This window comes from Castor canadensis, chromosome 6 (assembly GCF_047511655.1).
Source record: "Castor canadensis chromosome 6, mCasCan1.hap1v2, whole genome shotgun sequence".
Taxonomy (NCBI): Eukaryota; Metazoa; Chordata; class Mammalia; order Rodentia; family Castoridae; genus Castor; species Castor canadensis.
In genome coordinates this window covers 28,514,711-28,541,652 of record NC_133391.1, presented here as the reverse complement: position 1 = coordinate 28,541,652, position 26,942 = coordinate 28,514,711, and the positions used below count along the sequence as shown (strand labels likewise).

Genomic DNA, 26,942 nt, shown 5'->3' with positions numbered 1-26,942 from the left:
TCAGCCTGTGCCCTGTCCATGGCCCTACATGACTACAATTGGAGGTGTTGCTGATGGGCTGTACTGTAAGTTCCCCATACCTCTCCTGTCTGGGTTTTGGGAATTGTTACACACTCTTCCTGACCAAATTCCTCTATTCCTGGCTCTGACTCCAGGATTCAAACCTACTTTCCTGCTCTCAGTACCAGATCTGGCTTCCAGAGCCATCCCTCTGTAGCAGGAGACCCTCTGATGTCTCCATTCAGAAAAGACGCTGGGGGGAGGCTCTGGCAGAGATACCAGGCAAGCAGCTTCCCAGGGCCAAGGGAAAGAGAATTATTCACAGGATCACAGATGTTAGAGATGAAAAGAACTTGTGAAAACACTCATCCATCCCACCTTGCAATGTAGGCCCTTTTCCAAGAGCATATGGCCTGTTCCCATCTGATTTCAAAGGATCTATCATTACCAACAAATACATACTGCGTGCTCCTTGTGTGTTCTGCCTTGTCCCAATCATGAGAGGAGGAGATGAAGAGGCCCTCTTCCTTTGGAAAGCGTTCTCACACTGGGCGATCAATTCACCTCTCATATGCACTGCCTGAGCACACCTCCTCCACACAGGTATCTTTCACACACCTGAATATCACCCTTGGCCATAAACAGGCTTTTCATCATCAGGGAAACAAAGAGGAAGAGCCTGAAAGCCCAGCAAAAAGAGATGAAAAGCAGGAGAGCACTGAGGGGGGGGCGCCAGTGGAAGCTGCCTTTGGGTACTACCTCTACTATCTGATAGGATTTCGGTCCAAGGTTTCAGCAAAAATAACCGATTATCTAAGATTATTCAAGAAGTAGAAAGTACAAGACTTACAACTGAGACCTATAACCAGTCATTCAGGATAGTGGGCCAAAGACACTATTCCTTCTTGTCCACATCTTATCTGCAACACGGAATCTTAGACTGGTGTACATTTGACTTCATTTTCTCTGACATACAACAAGGTAGAAAAAAATATCCTCCAATCCCAGAAAGTCCTTAAAGAGTCTGAACAGATCCAGAAGTCAAATCCTAAGGATCCACTTGGAAGTGAAATACTATAGCCTCAAGAGTTCCAGGTCTAACTCTTGAAAGTGCAGTTTACAGAGAATGAGAGTCCCTGCAGGTCCAGACCTCACTGGACATGTACCCAACTACTGTCTATTCCCACTCCCTTTCTCCTCTAGCTCTCTTGCCTTTCTACTTCTTGTCTGTCATCCATTCTCTTCTGTCCATTGGCCTTTTGTCTGTTTGGACATTTACGCCCTCATCAAGACTGACCAGGAAAGGGCAGAATCAGCTATGCCCAATCTCCAGCTGACCCCTAGTAGGGTGAGTAGGATATATACCCCTCTCTGCCAAATTCTACATGGCCCAGGAAGACTTGAGCAAATGAAGGTGTTCAAGAGGAAGCAAAGCACACTGCCTCTATGAGTGAGAGACCACAGGCTAGTTGCTTTCCTTTCTAATCCTATTTCATCACCTGAAATGAAGGAGAATAATACTATTTTTAAAATTCTAGCTCTCCTTTGAGGGTTAAATTGACTAAGGGCAGGTTAAGGACATCTCGTACGAAGTGTAGCACTTGACGTGTAGGAGGACCTGGGTTTTTTTGAAGGGAACTAGGAGGCTGACCTCTTCTGAAACCTCAGCTCTAACCCACTCCAAGGCACATCCAGGATTTAAAACATACCCAAAAATCATGGTAATCAATTCTGGACCTTTAACAGCCTGCAACCCAACTCAAAACCAGTCACATGAGAGTCATTAAACCTGACTTCTGATGGCTGACTTCTGATCATCTGCACAGTGCTTGCTTCCTTCTGTTTTCCTTTTCTCTCCTCCTCATCTTTTTTAGCTTCTTTTCATCTTCCCCCAGGTTCTTCCTCCTTCTTCATCTTTATTAAGCAGCCATGCAAACACATTGCACTGGGGACCATAAAAATAAAGTTCAATAAATATATCCTGACCCATCACAAAACTTTATAACCTAAGTAACATGGCATGTTCAACCTGCCAATGGTTCCCAAACCTGGCTATAACTCAGGATCTCTTGGGGGAAATTTTGAAAACAGCAATCGCCCCAGACCTTTTAAATTAGAATCCGTGGGTACAGAGCCAGACATTTTAAACTAAAATAATAGTAATAAAAATTTAAAACCTTCCCTGTTGATTCTAAGATCCAGTCAGTTTAAGAATCTCTACCATATCTTAAACTAACATATAAATGATATGCAAATCCTTTCCCTCATTCATGCTTTATTTTTAAGCTCCTTCATTTCCACTATTCCCTCCACTGTTTTCACCTTATAGTTTTAGATTTTGAGAATTTATAGCACTCGCTTTTGTACAAGCAATGAGAACACTGGGATGATAAGAGAATAAAAGACAAAGGAGCTGGAGGGAGCTGGAAGCAATACACAGGCAGAAGATCTATGAAAGCAAAAGAAGTGGAAAGACACAGATGGAAGGCAATGGAAATAAGAGTAGGCAGTCAGAGTAGGAGGAAGGGTGGGTGGCAGCAACAGGCAGTGACAGGGAGCCTGGCTTGCCATGAAGTCTTGTTGTCTTGGCAACATGATACTCAAAGGTTAAAGGCTGCTGCTCCCTACAACTCTGGACAACATGTTGCCAAGACAACAGAATGCATCCAAAACACACGACAGCAGACCATGAGGACTTGGGGGTGTGCCAAAAATCCTCAGTTATAGGCAGGCTACCAGGGCTGGCTGGACCTTTGCAGTACCTCCCATGCTTAATACCCACAACTCTCACCAAAAAAAAAAAAAAAAATTCTAGCTGCTCCCTTTCCTGTGACACTCTTCTGAGTGTCATCACTCAAATTGCATTTGTAGACACAAATTCAGGGAACTCCCAAGAACTCAATAAGGTGGGGGAGGGGGGCAGCTATTTACTTAGAGGAAAGCTAATCCTTGCTTTGTTAATGAGTTTGCAAGTTTGTAAAAAAATTTTGTAAAAGCAACAAACAAAGCAAAAGCTGCATAACCCATAGATATGTCAAAAGAAAACTATGTCTAATTCAAGAAGATTTTGTATTTCAATACTGGTAGAAATGATAATAGCAACCATTCATTCAAAACCAGGTGTTACCTGGCAAAGTAATACATGACTTAAAAATGTACTTTGTTTAAACCTCATAATAGTTCTTTGAGGTTGAAGGTTATTAAGCCTCATCACAAAGATAAGAAAAAGGAAAAGTCACACATGGCAAGACTTCAGTCAGCTTCTGAAAGGTGGAGGGAGACAAAACTTAACATGGCTCCAAGGTGCACTGAACTGGACTAACTGGACTAACTCCACCTGAAAAGACACTACATCAGCTTACATCCTTCTTCCACCTAGAATGAACAGAAAAATACCCAACTCCATGCCACAACTCTCAGGCCCTTATATCATCTGGCCTCAAAGTACCTTTTCAATCTAAGCTATACTAACCTTCCTGCTGCTCATCAAAAACCAACAAGAGCAAAAACAACAGAATATGTTCCTACTTCAAGGCTTCACACCTGCTGTTCTCTCTGCCAAAATGCCGTCCCTGAGATCGTCACACATCCTGATCCTTCTCATGACACAGATCTCAAGAGCTACCTCCTCTGAGACCTTCTGTGGCAACCTTAACTAAAATAGCCCACAGTGTGCCTTCCTACTATTTTCATTCAAGCACTTACCACTATGATAGCCAGATCTCTGTCTCTGTGACAAAAAGCCTGAAAAACACAATTTAAAGCAGAAAAGATTTATTTTGGATCACAGTTTCAGAGGTTGCCGTCCATGGTCAACTGACTTCATCACCATGGGCCTGTCGTATGGCAGAGCATCATGGTGCCAGGATCTTGTGGCAGAAGATGCTGCTCCTCTCCTGGTGGCCAGGAAGCAGAGAGAGAAAGACAGAGAGAGAGAGACAGACAGACAGACCAAGAGAATGGGGACAAGACAGACCTTTTAAAGGAACATCTCCAACGGCCCACTGCCTTCAATCAGGCCCCACCTTCCACAACCACTGTCTAAAAAAATACTGTTTAACTGATGTTAAATTGTCAGTCAATGCCTCATAATGACACATGCCTCTTCTTGACTCTATCTTCAGAACCTTGAGTGGTTACTGACAACCAGTAGATACTTTAAAAACAATTCTTTCTCTCTCTTCTTTTTTCTTTTTTTGCTGTACTCAGGGCCTTCACTTTGAGCCCCTCCACCAACCTTTTTTGTGGAGGATTTCTTGAGATAGGGTCTTGCGAACTATTTGCCTGGCCTGGCTTCAAACTGCAATCTTCCCCCGCCGATCTCTGCCTCCTGACTAGCTAGGATTACAGGCATGACCCACCAGTGCCCAGCTAAAAACAATTCTTGAACCAGCTCAGTGGTTCAAGTCTGTAATCCTAGCTGTTCAGGAGGCAAAGATTGGGAGGATCATGGTCCAAGGCCAGCCTAGGCAAAAAGTTTAAGAGACCTCATCTCAACCACTGGCTGGGTACAGTGGCATGGATCTATCATGCGAGTTATACAGGGCAGCACAAATAGAAGGATCACAATCCAGTCCAACCAAGGTATAAAGCAAGACCCTATGTCAACAATAACCAGCACAAAAAGGACTGGAGGCATGGCTCAAGAGATAAAGCACCTGCCTAGCAAGTGTGAGGCTCTGAGTTCAAACCCCAGTACCAACAATAACAAAAAAATTGAATGAATGAATAAATAAATGAAAAGGGATGTTGTTTGCTAAAGGAGGCTCCAAAATCTCATGCTACTACCTTTGGAAACTTAATTGCATTGATTAAATGGAGTTAGATGTTACCTACTTGTTTAACACGACATGCGAATTGCATATATTTACATTTCAAGACTTTAAAAAGTGTATATTACTTTCTGTTTCCTCTTCTGAAAGAGCGCTAATAAAGTCAAGATTCTCACTGTGCCCAGGTGCTTTGCATGACAAAAGACTTGCTCTCCTTCCTCAGAGTACACCCCTCAACAAAGGCAGCCCTTTTGCCATGTCTGTCTGCTAAGGAATAAAGTGGACATGAATATTCTAACTCTAGATACAAGTGCCAAGCTGATTTCTGGCATCTGGCCAGATGTGAGGAAGAAGGGTGATGGAGATAGCAGCTTAGAGAGAGATAAGGAATGTATTTGCCAGTAACAAGAGAGATTAATCCTATTACCCATTTTCATTTGGGTTTAAAACACTTTTCTCTTAATTGCAACTGGCATCTGCTGCCCTGAAATAATTAATTCATCCTTACATTTACTACTAAATATGTATTAAGAGCTTGCAATATGCCAAATTATAAATTAGGTTCTGGGACTACAAAAAGGAGAAAGAATAGTCCCTTCTCTGATAAAGTTTGTATTCTGACAGGGCAGAGAGCTAATTTAAAAAAAACTACAATTACTTACAATCTTGATAAGGACTATATAAAAGCATGAAAAGGAGAAGAAGCTTGCAGGGCAGAGAGCTAATTTTAAAAAACTATAATAAATTATAATCTTGATAAGGACTATAAAAAAGCATGAAAAGGAAGGGAAAAGATGACGTTTTGATTAGAGGGTAAACACAATACAGTGGTTAATACTGAAGGTCAGTTTGATTACATTGAGAAACTCCTAGATTAGTAAAACACACTTCTGGGCTCCTCTGTGACAGCGTTTCCAGAGACAATTAGATCATAAGGGCTCTGACCTACTGAGTGGTTTAATCCACTGATGGATTCAAAATCCAAATAGAGTCTTGGGAGGAGGGGAATGGCAGAAGGTGAGACCTGGCTGGAAGAAGTAGGACATGAGGAGTTTATCCTTGGGGGCGATAGCTTGCTCTGTCTCCTTCCTATTACTTCTCTTCTCTGCTTCCTGTCTTCCATGATGTAAGCTTCTCCACCATGCCCGCCTCACCATGATGGACTGAAACCTCAGAAATTGTGAACAAAATAAATGCTTCCTCTTGTTAAGTTGTTTCTGTCAAGTGTTGGTCACAGAGACAAGAAAAGCCAGCTGATACAGAAGAAACATCTGGAGGCAAGAGAACGGAGGTAAGGAGGAGCCCTACATAAGATGCCTCATCTGGGCCCAGGAAGCACAAAGATATCAGCAACTGCATTTGAAAACACATGTACACAAGAATATGCACATGCACAGGGAACAGGAAAGCAAAAGCAAAAATGAGAAGAGAGGAGTGCACAAAAGGAATCACTAGCTAAAAGACAAACTTCCTATCAGGTGTGGTGGCATACACCTGCAATCCCAGCTACAAGGGAGGCACAGATAGGAGAATGACCATCTGAGGGTAGCCACAGGCAAAAACCTGAGACCCTATCTGAAAGTTAACCAAAATAAGAAAGCACTGAGGCCATGATTCAAGTGGTAGAGTTCCTGCCTAGCAAGTATAAGGCCCTATGTTCAAACCTCAGCATTGCTTCTCCCCACCAAAAACAGAGACAAATTTCCTTACCACAATTCCACCAAGGGCCTCAGTAGTGAAACAGCTAAGGAAATTATGGATACTTTTACCTTTTTAGCATTGTCTCTGGCCTGGAGTGTCCCAGAAAGTGAGAGTGCCTTGGACAGAGCACCCAAAGTGCATGCCCAAACACCACAGAGTCTGATAGGTTCAGATCGCACTATTGGTGGTTTGTGTCTCCATTTACCTTGTTCATTTATTGATGGAGACTTACTGAATACCTCTCAGAGACCCACACTTACTTATCCCTGCTATTTGCCAGGCTTTGTCTAAGCACTTTTAATAATATTATTTAATAACCTTAAGAAATAAGGTCTTTGTATTGCTGTTTTATAGAAGAGGGAACTAACGTTAAAGAAGTGAAGAAATTTACCCAGGGTCCCACAGTAAATGGACCGCGAAGCCATGAAACAACCAAGGTAGTGAGATTCTGGTATCGCCCTCTTAACTGTGGCATGCCTGTTCATTTACTGGAGATGCTGTTACAAACTGCCTCATGCTTTGTGGCGTAAAACAATGGAAATGTATGCTCTGATACTTCTCAGGCCAGAATTCTGAAATCAAGTGTTGACAGGGTCATGCAGGCTCGTGTAAAGGATCTGGGGGTGGGGGAAAAATGACTTGCAGCATAATGACTACTTCTCTTTACACAGTCTTCTCCTCTGTGTCAATGTCTTCCCTCTTCTGTCTCCTGTAAGGACAATGGCTGCTGAATTTAAGGTCCACCCAAGTAATTCAAGATAACCTCATCAGGAGACGCTTACTTACACTTACAAAGACCCTTTCTCCAAATAAAGTCACCTTTACAGGCTCAGGGAGGTGGGGTAATATTAGGTCATGGACTTGTCTTTTCGAGGTCACTGTTGAACCCACTACAATGTGTATACAGAGCTTGTGGTTTACGATGTGTCAGACACTATGGTAAGTGCCAGGAATATAAAAATTAGGAAGGTATGGCCTAGTCCCATGATGATTAGAGAGACATACATGTGAACAAGACAGGCTAGAATAAAGTATCAACAGGGCACAGGTGGAGCACATAGAAAGAAATGGGAACTTGTGTGAAGGTGGAAGTCAGAAAAGGAATCACAGATGAAGCATCATGACTTCTCTTGAAAAGTAACGAGGTGTTTCTGAGGATAAAGGAGAGAACATTTTAAGGGGTAGAGGCAACACAGACAAAGGCACAGAAATGTAAACCAATCAAGGCCATTTGGAGAGCTCTAAATAACTTAGTGTGGCTTGACATTGCTGTCAAAGGCAGGAAGGCTAAGAGAAATCCTGGAGATGCAACCTGGGACCTAATCAAAGATGTCATACTCCTGGTTATGGGAAGCCAGGACAGTGTTTTAAGGGAAATGGAACCATCATACTAGAGTCTCTAAAGAGTCTCAGATAAGTTTCTTGGCAATGCAGGAAGAGAGGGACAATCCTGCAGTCATGCAGCATGCTGGGGTACAGGACCAACTCCAGAGATCCTGAGAGGGTGAAACTAACAGACCTCAATTATTACTGAAGGGGAAAGGAGTGTTCTGTGATTCCATTTCTATATTCCCTCTCTTTCCTTGTTCTTCTTGTTCTCTTACTATTCTGTAATTCTGTCTTAGCTCCATTATCTTCTCTATCTCCTTTGGCCATTCTTCAAGTAACAGTGGTCCCATGATTCTGCCCCTGAGCCCTTTCCCTCCTCATTCCACTGTTCACTCTAAGCTGTTTCATCCACTCTCATGGTTTCAACCATCCCACTCCCTACAAATGAGGAAATAACAGGAATCCAGCCAACATAGTGATCTACATGCCCAGCCCAAATTACTCTCAAAGTCCGATCCATATATATGGCTCACCTGTGTCCTAAGTCCTACTCATTCACACTGTCACCAGATCAGTGACAAATCTAATTACTCTTAGCATAATTCTGTGACTAGAACAAAAAAGGTCAACAGTATGCAGTGCCACAGAAGGTCAAGAACAACTTGAAAATCCATTGAATTTGGCATTTTAGAGATGAAAACTGCAATTGCAGACAACCCCTGAGGGTTTGAACTGCTAAAAGGAGGGCAGGGAATGAGGATAAAGGAAAACTTTTGTATTCATTTTCTTATTAATATGAGTGATTTGAATATGCTTATGGGCTACAGAGATATTTTTCAATGGAGGTACAACTGATACTTGAGGAAAACAATTCTTGACTGTGGAGTGCTAACACATAGTACAGGACACTTAATATGACCAGTCTAAGTTTTAAGTGCTTGTGACACACAACCACACACACAAATCATTATAACACGCAGAAACACACCCATATACATTTCCAAACATGTCCTGAGAATCTCTAAACAGAAAGGTGCAGGAAGGAGGACTAAGTTGACAATTAAGGACAAAAGGTAATAACTGATGAACCAAGATCCTAGCTTTAGAGAACACATGAAGTAAGAACATGGAAACATGGTTTGGTGTGAGGCAGCAGAAATGACAGGAGCTTGGGCTTTTGAATCACAAAGACATTGGTTGAATTCTCAATTTGTCACTTCCTTTGAGAAACTCTGTCAAAGCCATTGCCACCCCTACCAGAGAGACTAGACCATGAGACATTGTTTAGGATCACGAACTCAGGATGGGGGAAGACATTTTCTGATCTCATGCCCACTCAATACTTTTTCTTCTTTGAAAGGGTGCCTGATGCCTAAGGCTAGGACAGCTGTATTCCAACCATGATAAAAATACCAAGATAACTCAGATGTCAGCCCTGACTTCAATGAGCCACTGTGCCACCTCTGGCAGGCTCTGTTTCCAGACTCCTTGTATGAGACACCAACAAACACCAACATGAGCAAATCGTTACCTAAAGGTCTTGGGAAACACAACTAACTTCTTGACTTACAGTTTCCTCATCTACAAAATGGACATCAAATACATACCTCATAAATTCCATGAAAATACAAAATGAGATGACATCTGTAGTCATATCAGGTGACTAACCCAGAGCCTGACAAAAATTAATGATTGTCAATGTTAGTCTTTCTCATCATAACCATGTAACAATTCACAACAATTAGGTCTTTTTTTGTCCATGTAAAATAGAATTATAGTAGTAAACTTATTTCTTTCAGAAAAGCAGAATAAAATAGCCTTCAGTGTTACTCTCCTACATGCTGAACCCTTAAACTTCAGAATCTAAATATGTTGAATTAAATGCAAATACAGCATGTAAGAATAAGGCACAAAGTGATCACAGAAGTCTCAGAAAAGGGAATAAAAATATATTTGTATTTCAAAAAGGTTTTCAGCAATATTACTGTAATCAGTACTTCCCAACGACATTTCATATATTAACTGTCCTCCTGTCTATAGCATACTACTTCCTGCATGATACCTTTAATATTTTGCTCATCTAATAATTCATTTTTTCTTACATATCAAACTTTTGAATCTATGCCTGACCATGCATAGATGTTCAGTTTTCTTGTCTTATCTTCACTGCTTATTCCCTATGTGGATCAGTTTATGGAAATCACCATTGTCTCTGCTGAGATAATCGATATATCCTGACCATGCCACAACCAGCAATTGCATCACCATAGAGATGGAACCCACTGAGCTGCTACCCATCCTCCACGTCCAACATGAAGGATACTAATGCCCCTAGCTCTTCGCTTTCAGTTAGTGGGGAAAACTAAGAGCCCATTTTCCTCAAAGGGTTGAGGTAAGTTCTGACACATAAAAATACACTGAAACCCTGATGTTTATCAAGCACCAGGTCCTTGCCTCATCAGGCTCACTGCCCACTATGAACTAGATGTTTTAGGCCCCATATGAAGATTTTGAAGTTCAACGACTCTGAAGAACACAACTAAGATCACAAGGCTGAGAAGGAATACAGCCCAAGTCTACCAGCTCCACACTGCATTCTCTCCTGGCTGTGCCATCACCTTCTTATAGACAAACCAGGGCTCTCCTGGATGATAGATGAGAAGCAATGCTCATGTGCTATTTCTAGCACCATGCACCTTTATTTCTGTGAATGCTTCAGTAATTTTGAGTTTTCAATTTTTATAAGTATTATAACTGTAGCTGAACTTCAAGTGGCCAGCCTCTTGAAAGCCTAATTTAAAAAGAGAAGTCCTGGTCAGGCAGAAACACACTGCACAGAAGCAGGTGGAAAGACCTGGAATCCACACAGACTTGAGGGCTGTATCACTATGGTTTCTAGTGCCTGAGATGGAGCTGCCTACCCATCTCCCCCCACAGTACAGCTTAAGGAAGGAGAAAAAACTGGAGCAAAGAAACTGAACTCAGGCAGACAATTCTATCCTGCCTTTGTTTTCTGACTTCCTCAGTGTGTGGACTGAATTTTTTAATTCAAGCATACTTTGGTTCAGATTCCAGTACCATGATCTAGCCATGTGACTTTGACCAAGGTACATAAAGTCTCTCATTTAGCTTCTCCATCAACAGAAAGGAAATAGTACTACTAACCTTACAAAACTGCATACAAAGTAAAATGCTCGTTAGTATGACACTTACTGTATTAGCATTTTCCCATTCACTTTTCCAGCCTCTATGTCTGAATTCTCCTCATCCAAGAAATGCTACAGCACCACAATTTACTCTTGAAGTATTCTGCCCCAAAGAACACAATATCACAGACAACCAAAAGCATGTTAGCAAACTAAAATAAGGAAATTAAGGAAGAAACATAGGGTAAGGGTGTGTGTAACACACAGCATCTTGGTTTCAATATGGTGCTGAGTATGGAAATCCACTTAAGCAAATGAAAGGCAACAGCCTATTCACAGTGTCATTGGGAATATCACACATCATTGCAGGCTAGTCTGCTCTCTCCAGATAAATTGTCATTAGTTCAGAGAAGAAGGTGGAAAGGGTAGAGCGAGAGGAGGAGAAGATGGGGTCAAAGAGCAGGGACCATCATCCTAGCCTGTTAGATTCCAAAATGGCTTTCTGAAGAGAAAATGAGAGAGCTCATCAAAGCATCACTTCCCAACCAAGCAATTTAGAAAGAACAAAAAATCATAGCAACAGACTCCATAGTGAGAGTATTTGTGTAAGCCAATTAATGAGGAATAAGACACAGATGCATGTTTTAGCCAGCCTTCACACTGACCAACCCATTTATTTCCAGACTCTGGCCCTAACTCAGCCCACCCTTTTCACTCCCATTTGTGTTGCATCTTCTTGCCTGATCCTGCTGTAACTTCCATCTTTACATTTTCCTTCCCAACACCCACCCAAGCCATTTTCAGTGGTCCTGATGCAGCGACAGAACAATTATAAGGGACTGTCATTTTCTGTCACCATTCTCAATTTTCCTCACCTAAAGTCTCTATTTGCACAGAACTGTTCCAACATTTTTCACATGTTTTATCTCATTTTATCTACAAAATGTTGTAAATTGTGTAGGATGAAAACAAAATTTATATCTTACAAACTATATGCTGAACATCATGTAACTTAAGTGATCTGATTGCCCAAATTTCCACAGCTCATCAGAGTGGAGATTAAAACTCAGGATTTACAATTCTTAGTGTGAGGCAGAACTGTATAATAGAAAGCCTGAGCCTCAAAACAGGTTGTTCTAGAATTTGAATCCTAGTTCCATTGCTAATTGTGAGCTATGGTATCCTAGATTAGTTACTTAACCTCTCTGAGCTAAAATGGGAAAACCCAAGAAGGGTTTCAACCAATCAGTAGAGCAAACTGGAAAGAAATGGAAATACATCTAGCTTTAGTTCATTATTTGGATTCGGATGGGCATCCTAAATCCAGTATCTCAGGGAGAATAAAAGCAATTATAACAAGCCAAAATAAAATAGATTCTTTATTCTCAAGTAGGAACTGCCAAAATGTACCTCATACATTTTTAAACATTCCCTGTTACTATTCTGAACAGTCTTCTGTCACAAGTGCCTAGCAGTTCTTCCCTGGTTAAAGCTTTTCTGTAACTGAATGTGTCCATTTGGCCATGGCAGGCGTCCACAGATTACCGAGCTTAGATTTCCTTGACGGGGTAAGATGAAGACCTCAGCCCCACCCTTCCCAGATATTCTCCTGAGCTCTCTACTTGGTTACTCTCCAATTCAGAACTGTACCCAGTGATGATATTCACTTCCCATTCTTTCCCCATATCCAGCAACCATCTCACTTTGTTCAAACTGTTCCACACAATCTTTTGCTTAACTTGTTAAGTGCTATGCCCGGCACTTAGAGAAACATGTCCTACTCATTATCTCTGTTAATTCTCACCATCCCAACAGTGGCTATATTATTATCCCCCTCGCATAGCCAAGGAAACCAAGGTTGAGAACGAGGAGCTGCTAACAAGACCAGTTGTTTGAAACCACCTGGGGATCTGAATTCTGAGCTTTGAACAACTCTGCTCTACTCGCTCCCCTTCTTCCCACTACAGTAAAAAGGGCTTTTCCTCATCAAGAAAGCAAAGCACTAGTTAATGTTTTTACTGATTAATTAACATATGTGAAAAACTGATCACACACTCTTTGACCAGATTCTCAAGTGCTGAACTGTGTGTCTACTTCATCAGAAGTCTTTACTTATTTATTTACTTATGGTAGCACGGGGGTTTGAATTCAGGCCTCATGCTTGATAGACAGGTGCTCTTACTACTTGAGCCACCCTACTAGCCCCATCAGAAGTCTTTATATCAGTGACATCTTTCCTACACCAAAAAGTCCATGAATATAGGGACTTTACCCCTGAATGCAATCTTCCACAAGAACACTTAATAAGAGGCTTTTATTCTAAACAAATTAGCAACAAAAGTTAAAACAGAGTGGCAATGACCTGTCTCCTAGAAGAGGTAAGTAAAATGAAAGATTTATTTGTCAATCATATTCTAAAGAGCCTCAACTTCCCTATGGGCCCCACCCTTAAAGCCCCTTCCCAGATTTTCTTTTGATCTCTCTTCTTGGTTGGTCTCTTATCATCTTTGAGTCTAAGACTCAAACACAGTCAAGCCACGTCTTAGATTTCCTGCTTTAGTTCCACTTTCAAATGTTTTGTCCTGTTGCCCCATGGTCAATTCATAGCTGTCAAACTGTGCATTCCCATTCTACACTTAACAAAATATGGTCATAACACTTAAAAATACACTTCTACTTTAAAACAAACAAACCTGGCATGCAAAGGCTTCTCTCTCTCTGAGACCTGGGGTCTGTTTTTATTTGCTTTCTTGTAAAACCTCGGAGCATGTGAACACTCCATTGTGTAGCTCCTGGGGATCTTGGTTCCAATGTACCCTTTCATCCTTGTGGCTCCTGCTACACCCTTCCCCTCCAGCCACCATGCAGTCCTCTGACCTCTGTGATTGAGCCTCTGAGTTTATGGCTATCAGGACCTCCTTCTTTCTTCTTCTTCTTCTTCTTGCTGCCTACCTTTCAGAAACTATTCAGATCAAAAGTCAATTCTGTGTTATTTAGGCTACCTTAGGAAATTATCTGAAAGTCATTACCCACCTCCTTTTTATTATTCATGGAGAAAGGAAAAGTTAAGATGGTATTTTGAGTGCAGTAGCCATGGAGAGAAGGAAGGGAGAACTAACCAGAAGGGAGAACTAACCAGGGACCTGGAACATCCACCTTACTAGATTCAATTCTCCCTTTTACTCCTAGAAGGCGGAAGTCTACCTGTCTCTATGGAATCATTCTATGCCTAAGCACAGCCCTCATTCACATTCTTGTTCATCTTCTCCTGTAGTTAGATTCTGGTACTGCCTGCCTATGAGTCAAGTGATGGATTACTTCCATTTAGATGACATCTCCCACAATGCCACATAACAGAGGAGAAAGGAGAGGGTAGGAAGGTTTATGAGGCCTTCATGAGCCTTGTCATTTTCTTGAGGGGCAATAGAGTGGATGACCTTTGCAGCCAGCAGCCCATGTTAAAAATGTGGCTGTCACTTCCTATACATCATTTTGGATGTTCCATTTAACCTCTCTGAGTCTTGGTTTCCCCATCTGTAAGAGAGAGATTAAATAATGCCACTTAGCTCAGTGGGTGGTTAAGAGCATTAAATAAGATAATGCTGGAAAGCATAAGAGTCTAGCATATGGTGAAGTGCCCAAAGCTCCCAGGATTCACCAGGGAACCAAAGAACCCAGTCTCCTCACATGAGCTGCATCTGAGCTCAGAGTTTTATAGTTACATTTAGATTTGGTAAGAGGTACCAGACAGACACAACCAGCCAATTTAAGCATAACCTTTTCTACTGGGGGAAAATAGTACAGGCTGCACAATAGCTCAAATAAGCAAAAAAAAAGTTATCTTGTACCTGTTATGTATTAATTTAAATTATCTCTGATCCATACTGAAATTCTTTTGTTGCAATTATTGTTCCCTCAAAATACCACTGCTAAAATAAAATGTAGTTTACTAAGGAGTTTTTTTGTTTTTTTTTTTTAATGTTTAACTGAAAAAAAACTCAGTGGAGTTTGCCACAGGCAGGACAGTTTCCATTCTTTTAAAGTTTATCCCACCTCCTGTAGCATGGGCTACTTGTACCAACAATTATTTTCTAACATTTGTAGCTGTGCCTATATGAATGCAAGAATTCTTTTCCCATATGGTAATGAAGTTTCTCCATTTACTGCTTTAAACTTGACCTTTCCTAGACCGACTAAAGGGAAGCTGAAGAGGAAACTAGTGATGTCTGCCTGCCGCCGACAGATGGCGATCATGGTCACGCGAGGTTATTTTCCTCTTGGTTCTCAACTGGTCAAGCAGCATGCTTGTGGTGTCTGGGCCGGGTTTGGAGGTGTTTACAAACATCATTAACCTCACAGCATGCCTTTTAAGTACAAAACTAAAGGCTGTTTTGAAAGTGATAATAAGAAATTTAAGACAACAATGTTAAGATAGAGATGATTCTTATAACTCAAAGTCATAAAAAATAATAAATGTTACCCTCGTGGTAAAATGAATCAAAGGACAATACATATGTAGGAAGTGCTGTACCTAAGCAATGAACACTAATCGGTAAAGCAAGGGGAAATAACCACATAACTTTAAAAATGTAAAACTGAGACATAGCCACACACAAAACACTTTTTCTATAGCTAGACACTAAGTACCAATGTCAGATGATAGTTAGTCAGTTGTTAAACAATTAATCTAACATCAATGCAGAGAAACTAGGATTTATTTGAGAATTTAACCCAGTGGTTCTCAATCTGAACTACACACTAGAATCATCTGAAAAGCTTTTCAGACTCCTAAAGTCCATGGTGACAACCAGACTCCCTGGGGATGGGACCCAGACGTCAGTAGTGTTCAAAGCTCTTTGGGCAATTCCAATATACAATCAAGGTTGAGATGCATTGCCTTCAATAAGAATAAGGAAAATGTAGTTGTTGTTTTCTGGGGATTAAAATCCATTTGAAGGTGCAGATGGACATATGTGGTGAGTGTGGATATCTTCCCTTCCCTATGACATCTGTACCTTCATGGAGCAAAAACCTTGGGGAACTTTTTATATTCTCAAACCCAGGAAGGGAGAGAACATATATTACCAAGAGCATGTCTTATTTTAAAGCTTGAAACAGCTATTTGTACACTTATTTGAAGAAAATTTACCAGAGCTGTAAGCTTCAACATCTCTTAGTTATTTCACTGGGTCAATTTACAAACAAATGGACATAGAAACCTTTCCTAAGCTACAGAACTTTCTATATACCAGTGCCTTGTTCTACCTTTCATCTCCAAACAATCTGACTAGTACCTGGTCTATCCACATACTCAATGCATCCTGGTTAATTTCCATCTTTGTTAACCCAGTTTTGCCTTAAAACAAATGCATCATCTGATCTTCAGTGCAACCTCCCACCCCAGGCTCTTCTTTCTGTAGCCACCCTTTACCTTGTCTGCCATTATCATAGAGGAGCCCCCGTGGATGCCCAGGATGGGGGTGAGAGTCTGAGCAGAAATGAAATCAAGGATCTGGGCGATGGCTTCCTGGTCTGTGTCGTCAGCAAACACCACCCCCTGGATCTTCCGGTCAGACATGAGATCACAGATGCGAGTGATGATGCTCTTTGGGTCAGTCTCGTTCATGGCTACCAGCTCCACCCGGGGCACCACGGAGAGATGGTGGAAATCATCTTTCTCGTGGGCATCTTTGATGGCCACCTCGTCTGAAGTACCCACGAGGATGACAGCAATGCCAATGCTGGGGGGACTCTTCTGAGAACGAGCCCTGCTGCCTGACACAGCCAAGACGGCCAACACCAACCAGAACTTGGGAGAACAGCATTTGGCTCTGGGCTTCATCTTCAACTTGTCGACTCCCTGAAAACACAAAGGGAGAGAATGGTTAAACCATGGCCCACACTAAATAACCGCTTTGGAAGAGGCTGAGTACCATAAGTCAAGTCCTTCTAGTCATCATCAAACCCAACTTCTATCAACGAGCACCATTTCTTATTTCTGGTGTTTGCTCAGTAGAATAAAATAAAAAGAAACTTTCAAAAGCCTCAGAAATCTTTGAGCAAGACAATAAAAGATGCTATTGCAACACCCATGACCAACAAACAGACAGAGACACACAAGGGGAAAAGGAAGCAAGTAGAGCAGGTGGTCACACCAAACATGCACACACAGGAGTCTGCAGGAAGGGGCTTTTGGTTGCTGATGACCCCTGGCACTCTGGTAATAAGCCATCCTGGAGCTGCAGAGGCCAAGACAAGTGAGCAGCAAAATGGGTCCAGCAGAGGCTGGCAACAAAACATGGCCTGGATAAGCTGGAAAAAGTGAGCTACAAACAAGGAGGCCCCAGTTTCTTGCTGCCTCTGCCTCGTCTTTGCCCCTCAGAGTACAACAGCCAGAAAATGCTAAGGTGGCTGTTTTAGTATCTGGCTCTTAATGGTAAGTCACAAGAATAACCAATACAGGGGCAGTAATTTTAATTGATCCTTAATAACTCAATGGGAGAAAAATAAGAGGAATACTATTACACCCCCTTTTACAGAGGTTGACACCAAGGCTCAAAGAAGGTAGCTGACCTGTCTAAGACCATGAGACAATGAGCGAAATGAACTTGAATCCATATACTGTGATGTGTGTATTCAAGTTTGCATTCCACCGCCCTGCCCTTCACAGCATTAATTTCTGCATTACAAGGAACAGTATTATTCTGACCTCTTTATGCACCAAAATATGGTAGGCAAATGCTACCAACTTGAAGATATTTCCCTTTTTTGTAATTGCGATGGGCTTACTAATTGCACCCCAGAGCACCCAACATTTCCCTCTTATTTCTAATGAAATCCTGTAGCGGTTACTTGCCCAAAATGAATTACTACATGTTTGCATACAGTTTACCACCTTTTCCAACAAAGCATTCTGGCCTTTTTACTTCCATAGGCTCCTAAATGCCCCTAAATCTGACACTACACTATAGGCTAAAGCCACAGAGCTCTGTAGAATATAAGCATTGGTCATTTCTCTTTATGTTTCTCATCATTTCCCAAAAGCTCCTCTTACTATATTAGCACAGGCCTTACATATATCATTTTGTTTCAAATAGTCATTTCTCGTACATCCATTATATGCTGTGCCCTGTGTTAGGCATTTCCTCTTGTACAATGTCTTTGGTCATCACAGGAACTCTACCAATTAGGCATTTTATTCCCAATTCTCAAATGGAGAAACTGAAGCTCAAAACAGTTATGTAATTGACCAAGATCAATGGCGTTATAACTCCAAAATGCCAATAGATAAGCACAGCCTTGTTTATACTTCAACGAAATATTCTACAGTTGCACCCAGAACCAGTGATTCTCATTGTTCTACATGAGAAGGCATGCAATTAAGGATGAAAATGCTGCTTCATATCTCCTGCTTGTTTGAAAAAAGTGAGCTATCAGGGACCTAAAAATTTAAGAGTTTGGCTAGTAAAAAGAAATAAATGATAATGAAGGTGTTGAATAAAGAAAGATCAGAAAGACTTCGGGTTCTGCAGACTGACCATAAAGGGTATTAATGATTTGAGAGTGAGATGCTTGGGACATTTTGTGGCTGAGGAAGCACAAAATCCAATCCAGTTCTTGGCAAAAAATATTTTGGAACTCTTGTTGTTGGAGTCATCCTTTAACACTGCCGAGGAGGAGACCTGTATCGATTGCCTTGTCTTTGTGTCCAAGTAAGAAAAGTAGCTCAGTGGTTTTATCTGGGCAAAGTTTACTTCTGACAGTATTCTGGTCTCTGAGTCTCTGTGGAAATAAGGAATGGCTCTAGGAGCCCTAAAACCCATGCTGATGGGCTGCACCCACTTTAGTAGGAAAGCAGCACCTGATTCTTCCTTCCAAAGTTTGAAAAAAAAAAAAACAATGCCACATAGAGTCAAACAGCACTGATTATTCAGAGGAAGACAGTTGGAGTTAGCACCTCAAAGAGCTGGGGACAAAAATGTATGTAATATTTGTTCAATTCCAAAGACTGTTTCTCAGGAAGATCCAAAAGACTTAGAACTTGGCAAAACTAGCCACTAACTTCATTCCCCTGGGATTCTAATCCTGCAGATACAAGTCCCTAAATTAGATTTCTTCACTTTTAAAAGTGGTCCTCTCTGCCATGACAGTTTATTAACTTTAATGCACTCTATGCTCTCCTACTTTGAGGTTTTATTTGCTCTCCTTAAAATATTTCTTGTGTTCCTCTATTTCTTCTCACACAATATATTATAGTTTGTTATACAATGGCTAGTGATGACACTCAAAGAACAGGATCTGGTTTTTACCTAGCATCTCTTTTAAATTTAGGATAGCACAAAATACTTTGCAAAGCAATACATTCTGGTAGATACCAGTAATAGAGGGACTTCAAGATAAAGAGACTGCTCTGAATATGAACCCAATTTCAGACATCAGAGGAGGCTGGTTGAGAGAAAGCATGTAGTCCAAGATAAACAATGTGGTGTTGCTCCCTTCCTCAGACAGACCAGGGCTAGTGTTGCTGCACCTGTTTTATGACGTTCTGTCCCATCCTCACCACTGCCCTTCCATCTTCCCTGGGAGAATTGAGAATTGCTTCCTTTGGGCTCCCACCAGAGCTTATGCATGTCTATCTAAATCCTTGTAACAGTTTATTATAATTACAATGTTGCATGTCTGTCTACTTTAACCAGTTGATAACTTCCTTGTAAGTAAAGATCTTGACAGTTTGTAATCATGTATTCAGTAAGTTTAATCTTGTAGACATTGTTTTTCCTCTCTTTTTTCTTTTTCATTTTTCAGTGCTGGGGGTGAACCCAGGGCCTTGTACATGCTCACCAAGAGTTCTACAGCTGAGCTACATTCTCAGCTTCAAACATTGTTTTGGGTGTTGGGTATACAACAGATACAGGCTCAACACTTCAGGACTACTGTCTAGCAGAAAAGGCACATAAGGAATATAGTGTCTCATTTGTTTATATTTTTGGTGTCTAGCACTGTCTCATATACAATAAATAGGGAAGGACTTGATAAATGGTGGCCAATATTGAGTTTCTACCATTAGGTTGGATCACATATAAATTCCAGATATACGACCATTTTGATCTATATTGGTTCAATTGCTGTGTGTCAGACACTATTATTACCAAGTGGTTTTCATCCACTATTAGATACTCATAAAAACATTACAGGTAACAAACTTCTCTCTATTACAAATAAGAAAACTGATCTTCCAAGAAGTTAAGGTATGTGACCAAGATGACAGAGCAAATAAAGGATAGTATCAAGCTTCAAATATAAGTTTATCTGACTTCAAAACCCTTTCTTTTTCTATTCTGGAGCTGCCTCCCAGGACAGGTGGATAAGTGAGTGAATGACTCAATGAGTGAGTGAATGAATGAATGAAATTAGCAACTTGGACTTTAAACCAGTCTCACATTAATGAGGTCACTTAGGATGGGCAAGTCACCCAATTACTGTTTCTATTTGTCATTGGTGAAATCAGGATAACATAGCTAACCTACATACCTGAAAGAATTTTGTGAAGATCAAATGATAATATGTATATGGAAGTGCTTTGAAGAATATAAAATACTCCACAGATGCAAAGGATATTACCTTTAAGCTTTCAGTAGCTGTTCAAGGAGTCTAGCTATTTATGAAAGCACAAAGTGAGCATGTGGGAGGTGGGGGTGAGAGAATGTCAGACAAAGGCTGAGAGGAATGTTAAGAGGAACCTAGCAGGGGGCAAGAGATATTAGTTCCCTCAGTGACATAACTTCCTAAAAAAGATGTCACAGAATGGCCTTAGGGTAATAGCAGACTCTACTGACAGCTTACCAGTCACGGAGTAGAGTTCAGGAGTTGTTGAGGCCAGGGAATTCAGCATCCCCAAATCATGCTATGAATTCAGGCACACAAGCAAAAGCAGTGACAGGGCACAGACTGGACTGACTGTTCACCTTTTAGGCCCTCTACTTCCCTGAAGCTTGGGCTGAGTGACCCCAATCTCCAGCAGGCAGAAGGACACAGGCCTTTAACTGGTGCAGGTAGGGACAATAAGAACCAGTCTGCACTTGCTCACAACTGACTTTGTGGGCTCCCCATCTAGGTGAGGAGATGTGTCAATGCTTTCCTCAGAGAAAACTGAGTCCTGGGACAGCTTCAACAGAAGAGTGAAACACGATTTCATAAATGCAAAAACAAAATATTAACTAACCAAAACACAGAGTATATTTAAAAAATAATAATGCTGATGATGTTGATCAAATGTGGTTTATACCAAGAGTACAAGGATGGATTAACTTTGAAATATTTATATCAAATTCACCACATTAAAGAAATAAAGATGTTTACATGAATAATCTCAAAAACGAAGAAAACCACATGCAGTTAATGGGACTACCTATTCATAATACAAATGATGAAATAAGAAGACTCATTTTGATGGTAGAAAACAGACTTAACCTGGTAAGAGTACATACCAACACCTTTTGATCTCGTTCCCCTTAACAATAAGAAAATGCAAGGCTAATTTTATGCATGCTATAAGAAATTCTGATAAATAAACAAAATTTGAAGTATAGGAATGAAGGAAGGAAAATAGCATCATATGAAGTTACATGGAAAAATCCAACAGAACTTTAAAACTATTTAAATTAATATGAGTTCAACAAGGTTGTAGACAAATGATCTTCTTAGAAAAGGCCAATACATTTCTTCTGACAAGCTAGCAAAAATATTCACAATAGCAGAGACAACTACGAACTATTTAGGAATTAATAAAGAAAGGTCTTAACAAGACTTCTACAGAGAAAATGTGCAAAGTCTATTACAGGAGATGAAAAGCTGTCCTTATCTGACCCCGTAGTAAAAGTATATCATGAACTAAGAAGTATCATGAACTCAACTCTGTAAAACAAATCCGAAATTTTTTGTTCATTGACATATTTCAAAATGCTTAAGTTCCAAGTCAATATGGGGTTTTAAGTTATACTTTTCCAAATTCAAATATGTAGGACCAGGACAAAGGTTAAACCAAAGAGACTTTTCTGGAGTCAAAAGCTTGGGTTAGGTGAGTGAATGCGTTCACCCATCACCTGAAGCAGGCAATGTGGGTACCGCAGCTAGCCATTATGAAGTACAAAATCAGTATTTATTTCATCAACGGAAATAAATGGGTTTTGGGAAACCCAATATCAATCCTCTAAATGTACTTAGATTCTGATAAGCTACTAAATACATCTGAGTATGTATAAACCATCATAAAAGGGAACAACCTTTGATCTTTGTTGATGCTGAACCTAGCATTTCTGTCTCTGTTCTTCTCATCCTTCTCACACTATCACTACCCTCCATGCCTGTTTTAGAGCTTTTGAGCTTTCTTGTCCTTGCTCTCTCTTCAGAGAGGAACAAAGTGAGAAATTCTGATAGTCTTGGGAGTGTGGGCAGCTTCTGAGACTTTATCCCTATGAAGCCAGCAAAGAAGGAAATGTCTACAGGAACATGTATTGAACATACCAGATCTATTTTTTAATTGTGTAACCTACCTGGCAATAAACAGGGTTCCTTGTTTCTGTTAGCTAAGCAGACTCCTGTAGGAGGAACCTCAAATACCCTTCAATGTATCACAGACACAACAAATAATGGAAATAGAAAGTCAAAGAAAGCAGAGCTTAAGTCAAGTTGCTTCTGGGAAAGTGTTTGATCAGAGAAAAGCAGAGAGATGGGAAAGAGAGGAAAGATATGGGGAAGAATTATCCAGACTTTTGACCAGCAAATGAACTATAAACTCCTCCACAATGCAGGTAAGGATACCCTTCCTAAGACCACCAGCTCCCTTAGAACCCCAGGAGAAAACATGCTTTCTTCCCTGCCAAGGGCAAAAGTGGTTCCAAATTCCATGGACTTCCATGGAATAAGGGCCTTCCTGTTCTCACTGGTCCAACCAGCCTGGCCACCTGAGCTCCTTTCCTGTTCTACAACACCTCCAGTGACCAAATCTATGTTTTCTGATTGAGCTTCTCTTTCCTGTTTCATGCACTTTGGAGTATCCCTTCTACTGTCACCCGAGTTCTTGACAGAGGCTCATACAGATAACTAATAAAGGATTATAAATCACTTTACATGTGTGCATTTTAATACAAATTTGCGATACAAGTAGAGATGACTATCTATACTCTTACCAGCAGCAACCATTCATGGTGACTCTTTCTTTCATATTCTGCAAGAGCAGATACCAGAATTATTCAAAGTTTCTCTTCCAACATCTGCACATGGTTGGTAATTATAATTAATTTATATGCCTCCAAGGACAGCGTGGGCAGCCCTGCTGAAATCCAAACCTTTCAAAACCTGATTCTTATGATTAACGTGTGGTAGCAGGTTAGTTAGAGCAATTGTGTGTATTGGTTTAAGAGCAAAATAGCATTTTCAAGTGTTAATAAAAGTTATTGGCTTGTCGCTGACTATCAGGAGGGGGATGAGCAGGACAAATAGGTGTGATAATAAAAGGAGAAACCCAGAAGCAGGGCAGCAGGAAAACCTCAACTGAGAAGGAATTCAAAGGAAGATACTGGAAGAACAATAAATAGCAGAGGTGTGGGGGTGGGCCACCAAACCTACAGGCATCATCCCAGAAAATGGTGTTCTGAGCTGCAGATAAACAGCCTGTGCTAAAGTAGATTGAAAATGTGAATGTTGGAAAGGATATTTCCAGTCTGTCCCAAATGATCTGTTCTCCAGCCTAAGCACATTCCAAGGCACTACCACCATCAAAAAGCCCCTCTGCAAAATGCTATTGCAAAAGCAATAATCACTATGTTGTGTTGCAGAGGAAAGAGTGAGGCTTTAGGGGTCATGAACACATTTTTAACATTTATTCTTAACTTGCTTTGTGATCTTGGATCAGTTTCATTACCTCTCTGATCCTCAATTTCTTTATCTGTAAAATGTACACAACCATCTTCTCCAAATTACTGTGAAGACTGACTCTTGGGACAAATGTTCATTGATCATTTTCCATGTGCCAGGAGGGAGAGCCCAGCACTGAATGGGATAAAATCTACCAGGACTGTTTAATCTAGTAACCATGATAGACAAAAAGGAAAACACAGTTTCATATGATATGAGTTCTAATAGAGCATGCTCAGTGTGCACAGGAATCACCTAACCCTACCTGGGAGATCAGAAGGGTAGGGAACTGTATACTAACAGATGAGTAGGAAAGAGCAAGACGTGAAAACAATTGACTGAAATTAGCAAAACAATAAAATACTACTTAGTAGGCCTTATGACACAATGAAAAAAGAAAGACTTTAAATCAAAAGATTTTCTATTGAAACTTGACTTTGACACTCATTTATCTTGGGAGGGAGGAAGCGAGTCACTAAAATCACCTAGACCTTATTTTCCTGCTTATAAAATGGGAATTATTATCTACCCCTCACAGAGTTGTTGTAAATATTAAACAATTTACTTGAAAGTATCTAGCAAATAGCAGGGAACTGATATTTATTCATTGAATGTGAATATACTCTGTTCAGAGGCTGATAAGGAGCTTCTTTTGATTCAAATTACTTACAAAGGAGTCAAAGAGCTTCTTGCCACTCTTTTCCTTCCCTAGCTTGAGTGTAATTTCTACTGACCTTAGAAATAGCTTACTTTAAAAAGCCTCTAAGTGCCAGGAGCTGGTGGCTCGCACCTGTAATCCTAGTTACAAGGAAGGTTGAGATTGGGAGAATCGCAGTTTGTGGCCCCAGGGAAGAAGTTCATGAGACCCCATCTCAACCAACGGCTGGGCGTGGTGGTATGGACCTGTTATCCCAAGCCATGTGGGAGGCTGAGATCAGGAGGATCACATTTCTAGGCTAGCCTAGACAAAAAAGTTTGCCAGAGTCCATCTCAATGGAAAAAAGCTGAGCATGGTTGTACATGTCATCCCAGGGGTGTGTGCATGTATGTGTGTGTGTATTGGGGGGTGCTTAGGAACCTAAAAACAGAAGATTGTGGTTCATGCCAACCTGGGCAAAAAAGCAAGATCCTATCTCTAAAATAATCAGAGCACGAAGGGCTAGAGATATGGCTCAAGTGGTAGAGTGCCTGCCTAGGAAGCAGAAAGCCCCAAGTTCAAATCTCTGTATCATCAAAAAAAGGTCTCTAAGTAATCTGATGTTTCTCACTTAAAACAGAGTTTAAACCCAGGGCCAGGCATCATCTATTCCCTACTTCCTCCCATCAACAACTAAAAAGCCACCAAATTTTACACAAAGTAATGTGACAACTTCAACCATATCAAAAAAAGTAATTATATTTAGGATATATATATCTTCACTCATCTATAGTCTGAAAAAGGAGGAAGAGATACAGGAAAGTCAGGACCTAATTCTTACTACACTCACCAATAAAATGGCTTTTTTTTTGCAAACTGTAATGAAGTGAGGCAAGGACCATGTCTGTCTTCCTTAGCTGTCTTCAGTGCTTAGCAAAATGTCTAGCATATGGTGGGTACCCAATAAACATCCTTCATGGCATTAACAAATGAATGGCACCAATAATGAGTTACCACTCTCCAACTCCACTTGTACTCTGATGGTTTGGATATGAAGTATCCTCCCAAAAGGCTCATGTGTTGGGAACTTGGTCTCCCACTAATGGTGCTACTCTAGGAGGCTCTAGAAACTTTAGGAGGTGGGTCATAGTTGGAAAAAGGAAGTCAAAGGTCCTTGAGAATATCTTGCCCCTGGCTCCTTCCTGTCTCTCTTTCTCTCTCTCTCTCTCTCTCTCTCTCTCTCTCTCTCTCTCTCTCTCTCTCTCTCTCTCTTCTCTCATTCTATCTCTCTCTCTTGCTTTCTCTTTCTCTGATTCCTGTCTGTCATGAGGTGACTGGCCTTTTCCAAATCCTTCAGCTGCCATGATGTTCTGCCCAAACACATGGGGTGAGCCAACCATGGACTTAACCCTTTGAAACCATGTGCCAGAATAAATCTTTTCTTCCTTAAGTTGTTTGTTTCAAGTATGTGTCATAGCAATGATAAAAGTAACTAACATAGAAAGCTATGCAAATAAAGGTACTGTTCTAAGTCCTTCATTTCCCAAGGGCTTTAACATAAAGAGAGATACCATAAATACCAATACCATCTGGATTACTGTGAGGTCAATATTCTTAGTGACTGCATATATGCCTGGGTGTTTATTTGCACATGTGCAAGTTTTATAAATCAGTGTCTATATGAGTGATGTACATGTGACAAATTAGTCCTCTTTCTATTGGCCTTTGAGTTCTAGATGGTTCTGCTGGTGAAATATGGTGCCTCACCATGTCTTAGCCTTCCCTGAAGAGCTTGAGTTTAAAGCAAACCTCTGAAACCATACCTCAAAGAGAGCACATAGCCAGGTAAGCAATGATATGGAACAGAAGTTGCACTATTTGAGCTGACTGGTTATCAGGTCAACTCTAGGTGCAGTCAAACATTCTCTAGTGTAAAATACTGTCTTTATTATTCCAATCAATGCACGTATTTGTTAACCACATAACCAATCATAATTAAATTCTGAACTCGCTTAAATCCCTTTAATATCACATATGGAACTTGGCACCTTCTCAGAGCATTCATCATAAGTTGATACTTAACGCTCTAATTTTACTTGCTCTTCCACTTCTTTCACCTTCCTCCCAAATTACTACATGAACAGAATGGTGTAACAGAAGGCTCACAGAACTGAGGAACAGGAAAATTTTAGGCCCTGTTATACATCTGCCACTCACAAGCCTGTGGCTCTACTTCCTATTCTGTGAAGGGAATAAAGAGACTGGTTGTCAAAGCCTTTTCCAGCGTTAAGAGTCTGTGAATTCCTGTCTACCACTCAAGATCTTCTACCACTCTACTCTGTCCTGGGCCCTGAGAGGCAGACCTGCTTGGTCTGTTTCAATGAGCTTCCAAGCCCTCTGGCTTCCTCCTGGACTTGGCCAACAGAGAGGAAATGAGAGGAA

At 40.8% G+C, this 26,942-nt stretch overlaps 1 protein-coding gene across 4 annotated transcripts in view; it reads right to left on the bottom strand.

The window, feature by feature from the left end:
- The window catches only part of Grin2b (glutamate ionotropic receptor NMDA type subunit 2B), a 409,553-nt gene that overhangs the window by 274,226 nt on the left and 108,385 nt on the right, over positions 1–26,942 (bottom strand). For all 4 annotated transcript variants that reach the window (XM_074076018.1, XM_074076020.1, XM_074076019.1 and 1 more), the window contains one exon: positions 16,380–16,808. In XM_074076018.1, coding sequence (XP_073932119.1) covers positions 16,380–16,790 — 411 coding nt within the window. In that variant the 5' untranslated portion in view covers positions 16,791–16,808. The remainder of the gene's footprint in view (positions 1–16,379; positions 16,809–26,942) is intronic.